This window comes from Elaeis guineensis, chromosome 10 (assembly GCF_000442705.2).
Source record: "Elaeis guineensis isolate ETL-2024a chromosome 10, EG11, whole genome shotgun sequence".
Classification (NCBI taxonomy): domain Eukaryota; kingdom Viridiplantae; phylum Streptophyta; class Magnoliopsida; order Arecales; family Arecaceae; genus Elaeis; species Elaeis guineensis.
The window spans coordinates 12,380,857-12,398,194 of NC_026002.2; the positions used below are offsets into that span (position 1 = coordinate 12,380,857).

Sequence of the window (17,338 nt, forward strand, 5' to 3'; positions counted from 1 at the left end):
CCGGATATTTCCTTTGCAGTGAATAAAGTATGTCAGTTTATGCAGTCTCCTAATACTGATCACTGGATTATGGTCAAACGCATCTTACGGTACCTTCAAGTTACAGCTAATCATGGGTTACACATTCGTCGATCCACCTCTCGCTCTCTCCAAGCTTCTCGGATGCAGATTGGACGGGTAGTGGGACTGATAGGCGTTCCACTGGGGCCTATGCAATCTTTCTCGGCCCCAACCTCATTTTTTGGGCATCTCGTAAACAGAAAATAGTAGCCCGCTCGTCCACAGAGTCTGAATATAAAGCCTTAGCAGATGCATCAGCTGAACTTATCTGGCTTGAGTCATTATTTCAGGAACTTGGCCATCCCTTACATGGTCCCCCGATTCTATGGTGTGACAATATTGGGGCCACTTATCTGTCGGCCAATCTTATTTTTCATGCTCGCACGAAGCATGTCGAAATTGATTTTCATTTCGTTCGTGAACGTGTTGCAAGACATCAACTATCTGTTCAGTTCATCTCCACTCAAGATCAACTTGCCGATATTCTCACCAAATCCTTGGGTACCTCCCGTTTTAGGTTCCTAAGGGACAAGCTGAAGATTCATGCTCCCGATTCTTCATCTTGAGGGGGTGTATCAGCACACACTCATTCTAACCCAACATTCTATTTTGGCTTGCACTCTTATTTAGCTCTTTTCTATGTTTAGCAAGTCAACACATATTCATATTTGGCTGGCACTCCTATTTGGTCTTTCTCCTTGTTTAGCTATTCTACATTTGGTTTCTCTTTACTTAGTATGTAATCGAGATATTCCTTCTTCTTGTAATTGCTACAATAGCTAGACCTTGTAATCTATATATACTCCTATTGGAGAACAATGAAATGCAAGAATCAGAAATTATCCTCAATAAAGATATTACCTTCTTTAGGATCTAGCTACTTGAAAAAAGACTTATGATTTTAAAAGTGAATAAACATATTTTTTAAAAAAATCAACGAATAAAATTCATAAGAAGATATTTCAAAATTTAAAGCTTATTTTTTATAATTTAAAATATTCCACCCTTGCTAATATTTTCTTTATTAAGCTAGAGGATGTTCTATAGCTTTTTATATATATATTTTAAATTAATTTGAGAAGTAATTGTGAAATTAAAGGCTTTTGCCTTCGAGTTTTGAGTTTCTTTCTCTCTCCTCCCATCATTTTCAGATTGAGGGGTGAAGCCTTGGATCAAATTATAGTAAATAAATTAGGCTAGACTTTGTTATTTTATTTGGTAGATATTAGTTCGAAAAACATATAGTATAAATTGTAAGTTCATCTAATTTTTTGTTCGGTAGATATTGGTTCAAAAATCATATAGTATAAATTGTAAGTTTACCTAGCCATGATTTAGACACCAAACCCAATGAGCTAAATGGCAATATAACAAGATAAATAACCTAAATTTAATCATTTAGCATGAATAAAATGGATCACATTATCAAATATATGAAACTATAATATGTAATTATGTGTTCATGCCTTGCAAAAAAATAAACATGCGTGATATATAAACTTTTAATAGGATCTGAATGTGGTTAGAACAAATAATACAAAAATATAACCATCAAATGCGTGTTTCATGCATTGCCAGCAAATCATAGAAAATGAATTTTAATGATTTGGATGCATAAATTAGATTTGTTCATAGTGTAGGCATATACATTTGACCATTCTCTAGAACAGCTAGTCTTGCCTCAAACAAAGAGATTCCTTTGATTTTAAATATACCCTCAAACATGAAAGCATCTACTGCCTTGCCTCTTGGTTCTATTTTTGCTACTCATTTCTAATCATAAGTACTCCATCCCTTGCTGTTTATTCTCCTCTCTTATTGGATTATCAATGGATGTTACTTTCAGTTTATTCAAAAAGTTAAAAAGGAAAGGAATGATGTTATGTTCTATTTTTATTATTCTTTCCATGGATTGTGTTTTAATCTCTCTCTCTCTCTCTCTCTCTTTTCCATTTTTGATTTTATTAAACAACTTGAATAAAAAAAACTAACTAGTTGACGATGTTTATTCCATTTCATTTCATTTCATTTTGGTTTTGATATAAATGAAACTTGGCCATCGGCATGGCATGGGATATAAAAATATGCCATATAGACATGGCCGGGCTAAAATACTTTAAACTTAATATCTATTAACTAATCTTAAATTTTCTCATAGGCATACCTAATATAGTATGAATTGAGGGCCATGCACCTTGAAGCATCTGCCAGAACAAACATACAATAAAGCATGGCATTGAGGATATTTAGAACAAGATCAATTTAATTTGGCATAATATACTTTTGCATGTATTTGATCTACGTTGACTGTTTTTTTTCCTCGAGACAAAAATTTGTTGCTTAGGTTCTTTAATTATCAATTCCATGATTAAAAAGTGGGCTCACGTTAATACTCTCTACCACCAACTTACATTTCTAGTGCTCCAAGGGCTTTGCATTATTTACTTATAAAATTTTATTATTTATGAGACATATTGATAAGAAACTCTGGTGGGTTTGCAAATTAAGTTGGATTTGAAGTTATACGATACAAATGTGAGGGTTCAAAGATGCCATGATGAAGATTCCGATAGTATAAAAGGAACCAATAGAAGTTGCAATGACTTTGGCACTTACATTGCCCTTATATTTGCGAAAGAAAAGAATTTTTAGTGCATCGGTGTAAAAGAGTAAGTTGTATTGGAGCTTCAATCTAATATTATTTTTTATGATGCTTGGCTACAATATAACACAAATTGATTACATTTAAGTCAACGTGATAAAAGCTAGTTGGTATCATCTTTCTTTAGATGGTGAAATGTGCGATAGACCGTTTGCCACCTCTAGGACCTTTTGGAGGCAAATATTGAGTTCAAGTCTTAAGCGGTGCATCCACAAGTATCCAAATAACCTTGATAATTTGCATTGGATGGATATTTCCTTAATTTATTCCATACTAAAAATATTTAGAAAGTTATGAATAGCAAATGATAATTTTTGGACTAATGAAAAGGTTTATCCATGGATCTTCATGGCAAACATTCTCTAATCTTTACTATTAGCGAACAATTGAAGTGATTCATCTCTTAAGCATCAACTTTATTTTATTTTTTTTTTCTTTTTAGTGTTTACCTTTAAAGCTAGCTCCTTCTACATTTGCTACATACTTCAATATATATATATATTTTTCCTCGTGAAGTGCAACTCAACATTCATATGAATTTTAGAAAAATATGTTTTGCAAATCTCTACTCATGGACAAGCATTTTTTTCGACAACTAAGCCATTAAAGTGAATGTAAAATTGCTCTTTATGATAACATTTTAATGACATTGGATGCTTGATGGATCTCAGAACCGTATAGAATCATTAAACTAAAAATAAAATTGGCAGAATATATAAATAATTTGCTCTATTGCATATTTAATTAGTTTTTAAATTTTTTTTTTCGCGAGTGCAATGGTATTAATCAAATCAAATCAAATCAGATGGGCCAACTCCCGGGCAAAGCCATGCACACTGACGCAAGAAGGCCTACCCCCAACCTCCCACCTTCGCTCTCCCTCCTCCACCTCCACTCGAACCCCCTCTCCACCTCTTCCTCCACGCCTTCCCCATGGTTCTCCCCTCCCTCTCCCCAACCTTCCGACCCCCTCCTCCTCACCATCTCCCGCGCCATCGCCGACTCCGACAAAACCCCCTTCGACTCCTCCCTCAAATCCCTTCTCCCCTCCCTCACCCCCGCCCTCTTCGTCTCCCTCCTCTCCCTCAACCCCATCTCCCTCCCCCCTTCCTCCCTCCTCTCCTTCTTCCACTGGCTCTCCTCCCGCCCCCCTTTCGCCACACCCCCCTCTCCTATCTCGCCATGGCCCACCTCCTCCACCGCCGCCGCCTCCCCTCCCTCGCCCGCCCTCTCCTCCGTCTCCTCGTCGCCCGCCGCGGCCGCCACTCCGCCCCTGCCCTCTTCTCCGTCGCCCTCCAGGCCGCCGCCCCCCGCCCCCCTCACCCTTCCCTCCTCGACTCCCTCGCCCTCGAGTACGCCGACGCCGGCCTCGTCTCCGACGCAATCCACTGTCTCCGCCTTGCTCTCCGGCACCGCCTCCCCCTCCCTTTCCGTTCCTCCGCTCGCCTCCTTCGCCAGCTCATGAGGTCCGACTCCCCCGCCGCCGCCTGGGCCTTCTACTTGGAGATCCTTGCCGCCGGATTCCCTCCCAAGCTGCAAACTTTCAACGTGCTGATGCACTCTCTCTGCAAGGAGGGTAAGGTCAGGGAGGCCCATTCGATTTTGGATGAGATTCGGAGGTTTAAAACTGTGCCCAGTGCCGTCAGCTTCAATACTCTCATCAATGGGTACTGTAAAGTTGGCGACTTGGAAGCTGGATTTGATTTGAAGAGACGGATGATGGAAGCTGGGGTCCATCCTGATGTTTTTACGTACAGTGTTTTGATCAGGGGGTTGTGTAAAGCCAGCAGGTTGGAGGATGCCAACCTGTTGTTCGATGAAATGTGCTCTAGAGGGTTGGTTCCCAATGCAGTTACATTCACCACGATGATTGATGGGCACTGTAAAGATGGCAAGGTTGTGGCTGGGATGGAGATTTTTAGAGAGATGTGTAGGAAAGGTATTCAACCGGATTTGGTTACTTTTAATGCTCTTGTGAATTGCCTCTGCAAGGCTGGGGATTTGAGGGAGGCGAAGCTGGTTGTGGAGGAAATGAGGGGAAGAGGTTTGAAGCCTGACAAAGTGACTTACACTACTCTAATTGATGGGTGTTGCAAGGAGGGACATCTGGAGTTGGCAATTGAGGTTAAAAGGAGAATGATGGCTGAAGGGATCGAGTTAGATGATGTGACCTACACAGCACTTATTTCAGGGTTGAGTAGAGAGGGGTGGGTGGTGGATGCAGAGAGGACACTACATGAGATGGTGAGGGCTGGTATGGTCCCCAACGAGGTGACATATACTATGGTAATTGATGCATTTTGTAAGAAGGGGGAAGTTAAGACAGGTTTTAAGTTGTTAAAGGAGATGCAGAGTAAGGGTCATAAGCCAGGGGTCATCACATATAATGTGATCATGAATGGGCTTTGCAAGCTTGGACAGATGAAGAATGCTAACATGCTCTTGAATGCGATGCTTAATCTGAGAGTTACCCCGGACGATGTCACTTACAATATTCTTTTAGAGGGGCACTGCAAGCATGGAGAAGTTGAGAATCAGGAGGAGTTAAGGGGTGAAAAGGGAATGGTTTCAGATTTTGCAGTTTATACCTCATTGATCAATGAATTAGTCAGAAAACCTAGGAGCCACCAAAATAAATAGTGACATGGTGATACATTCAGGGATTCAGGTCTCAGTGAGACGTCCCGTGGGACATCGGGACGGGGTACCATCCCATATATTGGGACAGGCCGTCCCGCTAGCATCCCGGCATCCCGATCGGGACGTCTTGGGACTTCCTCTGTTCTAAGTGTCGGGACGGAGCGGGACGGCGACGTGTTCCGTTCCATGAGAAAATTGGAATAGCCCCATTCTACGGGATTTAAAACCTTGGATACATTAGGTACTAACCTTCTTAAAGGTGTTCTTACTCTTGAAGATTTTCATTTGTTACCTCTTCAAGGCTTTGAAAATTGCATGTGAATTGGAGTCTCTTTGTAACTTATGGACATCAATTTATCATTTTTGTGATGTCCATATATAAGAGACTGGACGGTCTGGACTTCCATCTGGCACATCTTCTTGTGATCTTCCCTCACCATTTGGTTCATTTAGTTCCAAGTGCCATGTCCATGATTCTGTGTAAGTCCTTTTATCTTTTAATTGCTGAATGAACAATTCAATCAAGATGTTGACTGACTGCATTTGTTTCTCCATCATTATTTGTTGATTAACGTCTTTGATCCATATATTTCCTTTTTATGTATGTAGGCTCATTTCATGTACTAAGCATTCTTTCAGAATACTTGAGCTTAGAATTTATACCTGTACTTAGGTTTCTTCTTGTTAACTGGTCATTTCCTTGCAGACCACTTCTTTACCTAATACCTTGGCTTGAAATTTGAAAGCAATGTAGATAGGGTTGACACTAATTGGAAAATACCCTTAGATGTGGATCATACTTATTTCCATAAAGCTAGCACCTAATTGATAGGATAAATCTTGCAACTCGCGACCCAAGGTTAAGGTAATGGATTCACCCTGCATATTTTGAACTCTCTTCCATGGATGATTATTCTTAACTTCTGACCTCGAACTACCACTATGTGATGTATAAAGAGTGTGCCATCATTTTATGAGACAAACATTATCTAATTTTTAAGTTGTCTAGACTGTCATGAAATATGTGGAACATTGAACTGTAAACACCATGTATGCATGTTTTTGTTCTTCTTTGAAATAACTTTTGGGGATATTACCAGTTTTAACACCAAAAGGAGTAGAGGGATAACATATGCTGGTGCGTACCAAAAAAACTTTTTCTATGTAAAATCATTGTTTTGAGCCAGTGCAATAAAACAGTTTTGTTAAGAAAAGAATGAGTTAGCAAATTATCATCTACATCTCTGCAATGTCGAGCATGCTTTTGTACTAGACATGGCAGTCATCGAAATATGAAATACAGTGAAACAAACTATTGATGAAGTGCACTAATTCGGAGATCAAAGTTAGGAATGATGGAACCCTCCACTCATTTGAGAGGATCTATTGATGTGCAAAGTGTTTGACCAATGAAAATCAAAGTTTTATGTCACTTGGTCTTTTGTAGATTTAATATGTGCAGTATTTTGTGTGGTATTTGACTTTTTGTGTAAGCATAGGTTGCTTTGAGGTCTATGGTATCAGCAAGAAACCATCTCATTTGAAAAATGCATGGTTATTGAGTCTAAGTTTGATCATCAATCTTAAATTCATTTGAGATACCATATGGAAATTTTAATTTCACAGAAAATTGTGATAAAACATTTTGAACTTTATTAGATCTAGAAATTGTGATGTTTTAGTTTGAAAATTTTCTAGGTTGAAGTTATCTGGCCTTTGTTATATACAACTATAGGTATTTTCACTGTTAAAACCAGATATCTGCACCATTATGAAGCACAAGTACTCCTATTTCAGGCATGTACTAGCATCGGATACATTTTCGGTGCGGGTATATTTTCGATACGGCACTGATATTTCTATCTCTGCATTCTTGAGATTGCAAGTTTGTCCTTTAATGAACCAGATGTGGAGAAGAAGTTTTTCGCTGATGATGCAGGGAATGAAGCAGCTGAAACTATTATTACTTGATTAACAAGATTTACTATTTTGATTTCTTCTACTTATTTAGATTGTTAGTTTTTTTTTTCCTTTAATTGCAAGTGTTGTTTGTTTTTTATGATGACGCTTATAAATTTAGTTGAGATTTGATAACTTAATTTTATTAATATTGAAATATTATATATATAATTTAATTTTTTCATATATTTTTATTAATATTGAAATATTATATATATTTAAATATTAATAAAAATATAAAATATTTCACTGTATCCGTATCGTGATTTTTTCAATTTTTGCCTTATTGACGTATCCGTACCATAAAGTACCGGTACCGCGCACCGGCATATATGCTTCCTAGCTACACCAAGAATTGTTGACATCCCCCGTGATTGATATCTGATTATTTCTATTGGTAATTTTGAAATGGTGATTAATATAAATACTGGTTCCAGAAAGAATGAGTTTACCAAGCATTTTGGTATCATATGCATCCATTGTGTATTTTTTGTATTTCGCTAAATTCTGTGACTTGCTTGGTGTTCTCAGTGTTATATATTGTAAATATTTGTTTCTGCAGTCTTCACCTACATGAAGATGGAAAAGAAGTGAATGGCATGCCTTCCATGTCATCCTCAAATATGAAAAATTGTAAAGTATGAACTACATCTCAAGTTGGCCATTTGCTCATGATCATGTGGAAAATCTAGGTTGTCTCTGTATGAAATGTTTGATTTAGTTTTATCTCTCCTTTAAATTCGTTTCAGGTTTTAGAATTGGTGCTTTTCTCTGGATTAAATGAACTTCAGTAAGATGATTCTCTGAAGCTGGAGATCCTTGTGTTGTATTGTCAATAAGGGCACTTGGTGCTTTTATTTTACAAGGTGCAGCATGTTGTTAGTTTTGTTTATTTCTGAATAAAACTACTGTTCATTTTGATTATGCTAATATTGAGCTTATGATTGCTGCCTGCCTACATTTTCAACCGTAATCATTGTCCAAAATAAACTTCATCAGACTATATTACTAGCATGTTGCTACCTTTTTTCCATCACATGGATGGGATGTTTCAGTAAATATTTTTGAACTTGTTCTCATCTCTAGTTTTTTTTTTTTTTTAATCCATTTTATTAATCTACTTGCCATTTTAGAGAACAAACAAAGTCAGTCATTATGTTTTATACTTGTACACAGCGGTTGTCGCATAAAATACAAGAATGCAGAATTTTCTTTTCTATTGTTGAAATGAGAAATTTACAAGCTATCTATATGCCAGATAACTGTTTGTAATCAATTTCTGGTTGTTGTTTCTTCTAGCAAATTCCAAACAACAATTTATATTGTCTTCCAACATTTATTTCACATTGCATCTCCTTTCTTTCCTCTCGCATGCAATGTATTTGCCCTCTACCAGCAGTCATTTTACAATAAGGATCATAAGGTATGCACAAACAAACCTATTTCTTTTGAATACAGAATATCTGTCTTTCTAGCCATGTATATGGCATGTCTATCATGGCAATAATACAGTAATGAACAATCCTGAAACTATAAGGTTGAACTAGAACATGACTATCCAACATCAAAATTTTGATAGCATATTAGAGTATCCTCTGTTAACAAGAAGAAAAAATCGAACCTCTTTTCCAGGCTACAGGCATCCCCACATTCTAACTTCAGGATCTTATCTTCGTCGTGAAGCTACTTTTTTTATAAATATTTTTGTTTGCTATTCTCCCAGCATTTCTCCATTAAATTTAACATTTATTTTTGTCCTCTTTTCATCAATCAACACTTTCATATGCTGGTAGCATACACAACTATACATCTCTTTGAATTTTAACACAAGTATATCCATGGTTAATGCAAGAATTTGGATGGATCTCTCAAATGAATAAAATCTTCCAGCATTTTAATCCTGGTTCCCACAAGTTCCAATTATGAGAAGCATTTAGAATTGTACGGCCCATTTGTGGAAGGTTTTCTTGCTTCCTTGATCGAGAGTGCAAATTTACCATCTGGTATCATATATTTCTGAGTGCAATATAGTTGTAAACTTGTAATTATTTCTTTAACTTGATACATCCACAGACCATTTCACTGTGAAAGGATCATTTTTTGGTGCATTAAAAAACAATGAGAATCAGCAACTAGGAAAGGTATATCAGCTCAACACAAGATATCCATACATAATTTACAGTCAAAAGCTCAACACATCTGTATCAATGTTACCATGCACTCATATGCAGTTCAAGTTAGAAAATTCTACACTACCAACAGAACCAAAGTTTGAAGCAAACTAAATATGGAAGAGAGAGTTGTGGACTAAAGTGGCTCATAGGTTGAAAGCAACCTTCAAATGCAAATTCTAAGTGTAATTGCACCCCTTTATGTGGACAAACAGCACAGTCAACCGTATGGTGCAGATCTGGAACATCAACAGCTGATAAGACACAGATGTCACCAGGGTTGAGGCAGGGGTTTTTGGCAACACCAACTTTCCCCTTCAGTACAACAGTACAGTGGTCTGATTCACTTCGACCAAAAGAGACCATTATTATGGAAAAGCATTTTTCCCGTTCAGGAAGCTTGAACAAATAGCTGCCCATATTCCAAAGTCTCCATTTCATCCATGCATCCCATCATTTCTCTGCCTTCTGGAACAAATGTCGTTGACTTTATTCTCAGTTACAACAGCCTTAATGCCCTAAATGTTTGGAGCAGCATTGAAAGGAAAGGTTCGGCATCATACTTGTAACCACAGTAGATATTCTTTGAGAATGTTGGTTGTTTCTCCTGGGGACATTAATTCTCCCTGTGCCCTTTCTGGATAAGTTAAAATCTTGTCCAATTAATTTATAGCTTCTTCTTGCTTCACATATAAATCCTGTCCCTAACTCTCAATGTTGAAGGAAGAGTAATCAAAACAGGCTGATACTTGTTGCATGCAAGGACATCCAGTTTTATGTTATGGATCTGTACTTGCACATGCTTTCTTGCATACATATCTTCTTTGATGATGTTGGATCAACAACAATCACACTTTATAACTATATCTATTTTTGAAGGCAGATGAGGTAGGATTCTTTGACTCACATTTTACTGCCACTCTCCTTGCAAATTCAGCAGATATTTTCCCAATTCCATCAGAAAAAAAAAAAAAAAATAAAATAAAAATATATATATATATATATATATATATATATATTTTTTTTTTTTTTCATTTTTTACATCAGGAAATTTCATCAACTTCATGCTTCTGCACAGTTAAAAGTTTGTGGATGGAACTGAAACATTGGCCCAACCTAGCAGCATGTTTAGCCATATTCATAGTGGAATACCTGCTGCAGCTACTCTTCCATTTTCTTGTGCCATTTTTCAGTATTGATGGTGTTCTTCCATGGAGTGCAGTATGCAGTTTCAATATCAATAGGTTGATCGTTTCGCTCCTGTATCTTCCAAAAGGGAAAAAAATTTTCGAGAGTTGTTTCATGGATCCGCAAGAGAGTATTTGGGTTCTCCCAATAAATAAAAAGTGTATCATGCCTGAATCTAATCGGAGTTCGCGGTGGTGGAGGAACCGGATCGGAAAAAAGAGGGATTCTAGTTGTAAGATATCTAATGAAACCGTAGCTGGAATTGAGATCTCATTCAAAGAGAAAGATAGCAAATATCTGGAGTTTTTTTTTTTATCCTATACGGATGATCCGATTCGTAAGGATCATAATTGGGAATTGTTTGATCGTCTTTTTTCGAGGAAGAAGCGAAACATAATCAACTTGAATTCGGAACAGCTATTCGAAATTTTAGGGGAAGACTTGATTTGTTATCTCATGTCTGTTTTTCGTAAAAAAAGATCAATTGAAGGGGAGATTTTCTTCAAACAACAAGGAGCTGAGGCAACTATTCAATCAAATGATATTAAGCATGTTTTTCATCTACAAGTGGGGTATTTCTTTGCAAAATTATTGATGGTGTTCTTCCATGGAGTGCAGTATGCAGTTCATTTCCTGCGGAATGAGATCGCGTTTGCAAATCTGTTGAATACATTTTCCTTCAATCCTCACCGAGGAACATGAATAAATTTATCTACATCTTCAGAAAAGTGGCAGAGCATGCCTCTTTGCATGCGCAATCCATGTTTAAAAAGAACCAGTGAAAATAAAAGATAATTTAAGGATCTTGTTAAATATAAGATTAATGAATAGAAAATTAGGGCATGCGAAATACATGTCTCTAGAATAAGAGCAAGTGGAATACCCGCCTTTGAGAAGCCAATAAAGGAAATCATAATAATATTTCAGGTTCTCAAATTCCTGCTACTAAAAATAGATAAACTGGATGCATAAGAGAAGGATTCTCACCGATTCAAGTAGCAATAAAGGAAGTTAAGACATTCAGTTGAGGTTGATACGTCGTAGGATGGATTATTCACCGTGGCATTGGCAATCCAATGATAGTCCAACATGTGTCTTTGATAGAAGGTTGTGGAACAATCATTTAGTCTCTGTTATTTGGTATTTTATGATCATAGTGAAGAAGTTTTAGAATCTTCTGCCTGTAAAATGACAAGCGGTCTGTTTGCTCACAGCTTCATTTCCTTCTCTATCAATTAAGATATGTAATCTCAACAATATTGAAACATATGAGTTGTTATTCCTTAATAATCGATGCACGTCTCCACGGCCGTTGCTCTCTGACATTTGGCGCGCATTCTTGAAGACGATGGGTATCCGTCTTCATCTATAAAATTCTACTTTTAGAGATCCTTTAGATAGGTAAACATTTACTTCGCATATCTTTTCTCAGAGCTTAATTCTATATGAATTGGAATATGACCCCTTTATAAAACTTTAAGTTCTCTTGACTCTACTCATGATCTCCGTTCTTTACACGGCATCTTCTATCTTTCAATTTCCACTCCCTTACACTAACTTTCTACATTTCATACTGAGCACCACCTCTCATCTTCTTCAAAAACTCAGAAAGCTTAACTTAAACATTGGAGGGTCCATCATTAGAAAATCCTAGTACGAGGATTTTTCTATTTTTGATGGTTTTGATAGTTATAGCGTGTGTCTAACTATAACTATTAAACATATGTTGCAACTTTTGAAAAAAAATTTTAACTGGTCGCATCGTCTTATAGCACCTATTTTTGGATGATTTGGAATTGTTCTATTCATATATTTAATTTTGATATTATTTATAAATTTTTAAAATAAATTGATATTATCATCACAAATTGGAGAGATGTAGTTCTAAATCACGAGACATTATATCCTACATGGTATACAGATGGCAGTATATGCTGCCAATCACAGTAGCGATTACTAAGATGAATTCTTGATGAATGGGATCCACAAAACAAGTGGTAGTACTTGGCGGCATGTATGGCCATACGGTGCATACTATATAGGACATAATTTATTCTGTATCACAGGCTCTCTGTATGTTGTGAAACAAGACATTATTAAGTGGGAACTACCATCCATGTATTTCGGAATAAATGAATCTCTGAACCGGGACTTAAAAACCCCTGTTGATTTTATGAAAACTATAACTACAGTAACAAATCGAACAAGCTGTTCACATAATCTACGTAACAAATTTAAAAATTTCTGCAACAAACGTCTCACTGTGCTCTGTAAGCGGAATTGCTCACATGTTGAATGAAATAATTGGTGCAACATCTGGTGAAGCTCAACAAAAATCATCAAACAATAAAAGCAATATTTAGAGAGAGAGAGAGAGAGGGAGAGATATAGGCTATATATTAAATATTAAATTTTTTACAAAAGATTAAAATTCAAAATCAATGATGGCACATTCAAATTAAAGGTCCAAATACTTAATCAAAATATATATTGAAAAATATGTTAAAATCAAAAAACTATGTGGTTTGGTGATTTTTCTAAACCTAAGCATCAATTGGTTGAAAAGAATGAACAGTTTCAATAAAATGATACTATATTTCACTATGATCTAGTTGTCAAAAAATCCTTATGTTTAAATCTATCCATGTTTTGACATATGTAAATCATGATCAATGATAATATACAATTTATATATCTTATCACATATTTTCATGCGAGGTTAATAACATTGTTTATTTTTACATTCTTAATATGGGAGCTAGAAATCTACAAAATATATGAATTAATTTAGACAATAAATCATTCGAGGTTGGGTGCAAGCGATCTAGGCTAGAGCGAAGGTGGCTGTCATTAATGTTTGATTGGATTCAGGTCAGGTTGAGGCATAGGCATTATGAAAAGCCTGTTAGCCTAATCTAGCCTATTTATTAGACAGTCAAAAATCCAAACTTGATCCCAACTTGTTTATTAAACATACAATCCGACCTGCCATGCACAACCCAATTAATAAACAAGTTGGACTGTGTCCAGCCTGGGATTACAAGTTCAACAAGTCTTTGAAGATTTAGACCGGTCAGCTTATAACTTTGTTGATTTTACCCAATTGTTAAACAGGTTGAAATAGATTAGATAGGTCAGCATTCTGAACCTATACTTAACATATTTAATAAATGGTTACTTTTGTACACTCCAAACTCATTTATACCAAATTAAAATTCACGTACCTCAAAATCATAAATTGCCAACCTCAGGCTCTGAGTCCAACTGTGATTCCAAATTCAAAATATATGACTTGATCATTTCTACAAATTTTTAGGTGTAACAATGATGCTAACGTTTGCATGAAGTTTGCTCATTCTAATACCTTGAGTCAACAGTCTGCTGCTTCACTTCAGAAAATAGGGGAGCCGACATGCCGCACAATAGATTTGTAAAAAACCATGGCATGGGGAATTAAGACTGCCGGATGCCACATTAGCACCATTAGCACAAGGGGGTCATAAATATGGTTAGCTGGTCTACCATCTTTTTTAATGTCTTTTTAATGTCTGTTTTTACACCTAATTTTGCCATTATGACCCCTCGCAAACCAATTCTCCTGCTGGTTTTTTAGCTTTGGGGAGATTTTTTTTTCCAAAAAAGGAAAGAAACTAAAGAAACTATTGGAAAAATTGCTGGGCACAGCATATCTTTATACATCAGTGGACTAAAATAATTAGAATTAGCACATCATTCAGCTAAAGCATTTATATGAGAGTTAATCATAATTAAATGTATACATATATCGATCGAGTCCATGTGCCTCTTATTTCAACCTGACTATATAGTTTGTCCACACTTGCCAAGGTACAAAATAGGTGTTTTCAAATGAGAGGTAAAAGGGGGTGTCACATACTTCCATCCACAGAATTCACAAGTCTACAAAGTGAACAAAATCTGGAACCTCACAAACTGAGCCTCGGCATCATCACTTGATAGCCATTCCAATGACTAAAAGTCATATTAAATTCATAAAAGGCATCATCCATCGCATTGGCTGAAACAGAACTGTCCCTCAATTCCCTCGGCATAGTAAAAGTTCCTGTCATAAATTATTCCACCTTTCGGTAACGTTCAGTATCTGTGTAACATGGCTTAAGTTCATATAAAAGGTTTCACTGCACAGACCAGTCATTTCTATGCAGCTTATGTGCCAAGTGAGTCAACTCAAGACACTAAAATCCATGTCTCATGATTGAGATGTCTGATCAGCTTTTCATCAACTGGTGAGTGGCAACCAAGTACAGCAAACAACATATATTGCTAATCTACCCGCACTGTTTTCCCCCTTTCTGGTCATGTAAGAAAATATTCATTAGAATGAGAACATAATCTAGCTTGAGAGAGCCAGAAGCATCGCTGGTATGTTTGCAATTGACACAGTTTCTCCTTTAGCCAGCAACAAGTGAAGCAGAACGTCGCTCAGTGATATGTTTGCTATTGAACACTGTATAGTCTACCACCTCTCTGGAGAGCTCCCATTAGACGGCAGCAGTCCGCTGCTTGACTGACAGGATACTTGTTCCCTGCACACTTCTAAAGGGCGAGAGTATTGAAACTGAACGTTGTGTTCCTTCACATGCAATGTCTGAAGAAACTCATCTTCACAGAGAATCTTTGCAGTTTTGTTTTTCTCCATCACTAGGATGCCTTCAGCGACCTTTTCATTTCTCACCAAATTTGAGGCTCCACTGTCTCCAAAACTAAAATCTGAAAGGCAAGGTGCACTCTTAGTTACACTATGGAGGTCAACATGAGAACAGCTTCTCATAAACATCTTAGTGGCATTAATTTTGACATTCTGGGTTGTAGAAATGAGCACTGTCTCGTTGTTTGCTGGATCATAACACTGAATTCCCAATTCAGATTGAATTCTTCCCTTTAGTGTGGCCATTTTAGGCTTCTCCCCATGCACTAATATAACATGTTTTGGGGAAAGAAATTCAACAAGATCCATTATCCCTTTGGCATCCGTATGGGGACTAAAAGACAGCTGGTGGATCTGGTGTGTACAGAAAACTAATATGAGTGCATTGAAGAGAATATAAGAAGAAAATAAAAGGTTGAGTAACTAAATTTTTGGATTCAAACTAGATAAATTACGAATAGGTCCTTTTAGTAGAAATGGTTAATACATGCTAAAAGCTTTCCAAGTTGAACCAAATTGTCCTTCACAAGAACTGTCCAGGAAAAAATAAAAAAAATAAAAAAAAACAAAATGGTACCTCTTCAACCCCTAAAGTAATACTTTGTATGCATCATCCGAATAAATCTTTCAGCAGGAGACAAACTCAACAGAGATGAATATATGAAAAGAAAAAAGAGATCCGGAAGCTATAAATATTTAACAGAGCCAAAAATACATTTTCTTCTTCATGCAGTTATTATGCAAATATGTGGTTTTTTTGTTTTTGGGTGTGTGTGTGTGTGTGTGTTCTGGGAGGGTGGCATTATGAAATCTGAAGTCTGAAATATAGACCCTTTACACATCTTATTTAAGGAGGAGGAAAATACAGTTTTTTTATACGATCAAAGGTAAGCTTTAAACGCAGAATAACTGGTCATGAACTGACAGTCAGCTTTTGTTTACCTAGCAAAGTGGCCAAGATGTGGGCAACATTAAGGGAAACAGGAGGTTTTTCCTCAGGCAGGCAATCATGCGGGATTTAAAGAAGCCTGTCGGAGAATCAAAATGTTTGAATTTCGCCATAGGAATCCAAAAGGTTTAGGAGTACTCAAGAACATATGGTGGGAAATCAAAATAACTGCTTGTTATGCTGTTGATTAGAACACTTACAAACAACTCCTTATCTAGACTTATTTTATTTTATTGTTTTAAACATCTAATTTAACCTTGTTGCCTGGTGGTCTTCTTAACCACTTGAAAATTTAGCAAGATGTTTGCCATAAACCTATAAATATATCTCAAGCATATAAATGACTGCTGGATCAGATCAGGTACTTTGATCACATATTTGTTCTTTAATTGGGTTGAGTTGCTTGTTTTCTCTCTACTCCATCAAGTTACTGGATCGGATTGGGTAAGGCTTTTTACTTAGGTTTGGCTCAACCATGACCTAATCCACATCTAACCTGGATAGAATTTTAGACATGAGCACAAAACCTAATAGTACACTTTTTTAGCCTTACATTGAAGTTACCCCATGACAGTACTCTTTTTGGTATCGCTATTTATCAATCCACTACACTTCCGAAAGTGGCCACTTGACGTATAAAGTTGTCTCTAACACACACTTGCACTCAAGCAGGATCATATGTCTCTCATGCTTTAGTTGGAGCATATAAGAGTTGAGGTCAAGAAGTCAACTTGCTTTCTTGCTAATGGAAACAGGGTAGGGAAAGTGCTTTTGGCTATTGTTAAAAGGCTCAAGAAATTTCAGTTTTGGCCCTTTAGAGGAGAGATGGACTTAAAAACAAGTTTCTAAAGATAATCTATAAATTGGTGGGAAAAAAAGTCAATGAAGAAATTAGCTTACGAAAAAATAATAGGAAAAATGAGTTTCAAAGAGTGAAGGAATGCACAACAAATTTACAGACTAGAAATAATAAAAGTGACTGAGAAAGAGATTAATAAAGAGAAGAATAAGAAGGGCCAAAC

The 17,338-nt window shown here is 36.6% G+C and overlaps 2 protein-coding genes and 1 pseudogene across 2 annotated transcripts in view; 1 reads left to right on the top strand and 2 right to left on the bottom strand.

The window, feature by feature from the left end:
- Positions 1-3,549: 3,549 nt before the first annotated feature.
- On the top strand, positions 3,550-10,304 carry LOC109506361 (uncharacterized). The gene is given in 4 exon segments (XM_073244416.1): positions 3,550-3,870; positions 3,873-5,842; positions 7,884-7,959; positions 8,071-10,304. Coding segments are annotated over 2 exon segments (1,809 nt in total). The 5' UTR covers positions 3,550-3,551; the 3' UTR covers positions 5,363-5,842; positions 7,884-7,959; positions 8,071-10,304.
- LOC140852168 (probable RNA-dependent RNA polymerase 1) lies at positions 9,504-10,628 on the bottom strand (annotated as a pseudogene).
- A 3,714-nt stretch (positions 10,629-14,342) lies between these two features.
- The window catches only part of LOC105053331 (cleavage and polyadenylation specificity factor subunit 3-II), a 41,765-nt gene continuing 38,769 nt past the window's right edge, over positions 14,343-17,338 (bottom strand). The window contains exon 13 of the mRNA XM_073244417.1: positions 14,343-15,721. Coding sequence (XP_073100518.1) covers positions 15,176-15,721 — 546 coding nt within the window. The 3' untranslated portion in view covers positions 14,343-15,175. The remainder of the gene's footprint in view (positions 15,722-17,338) is intronic.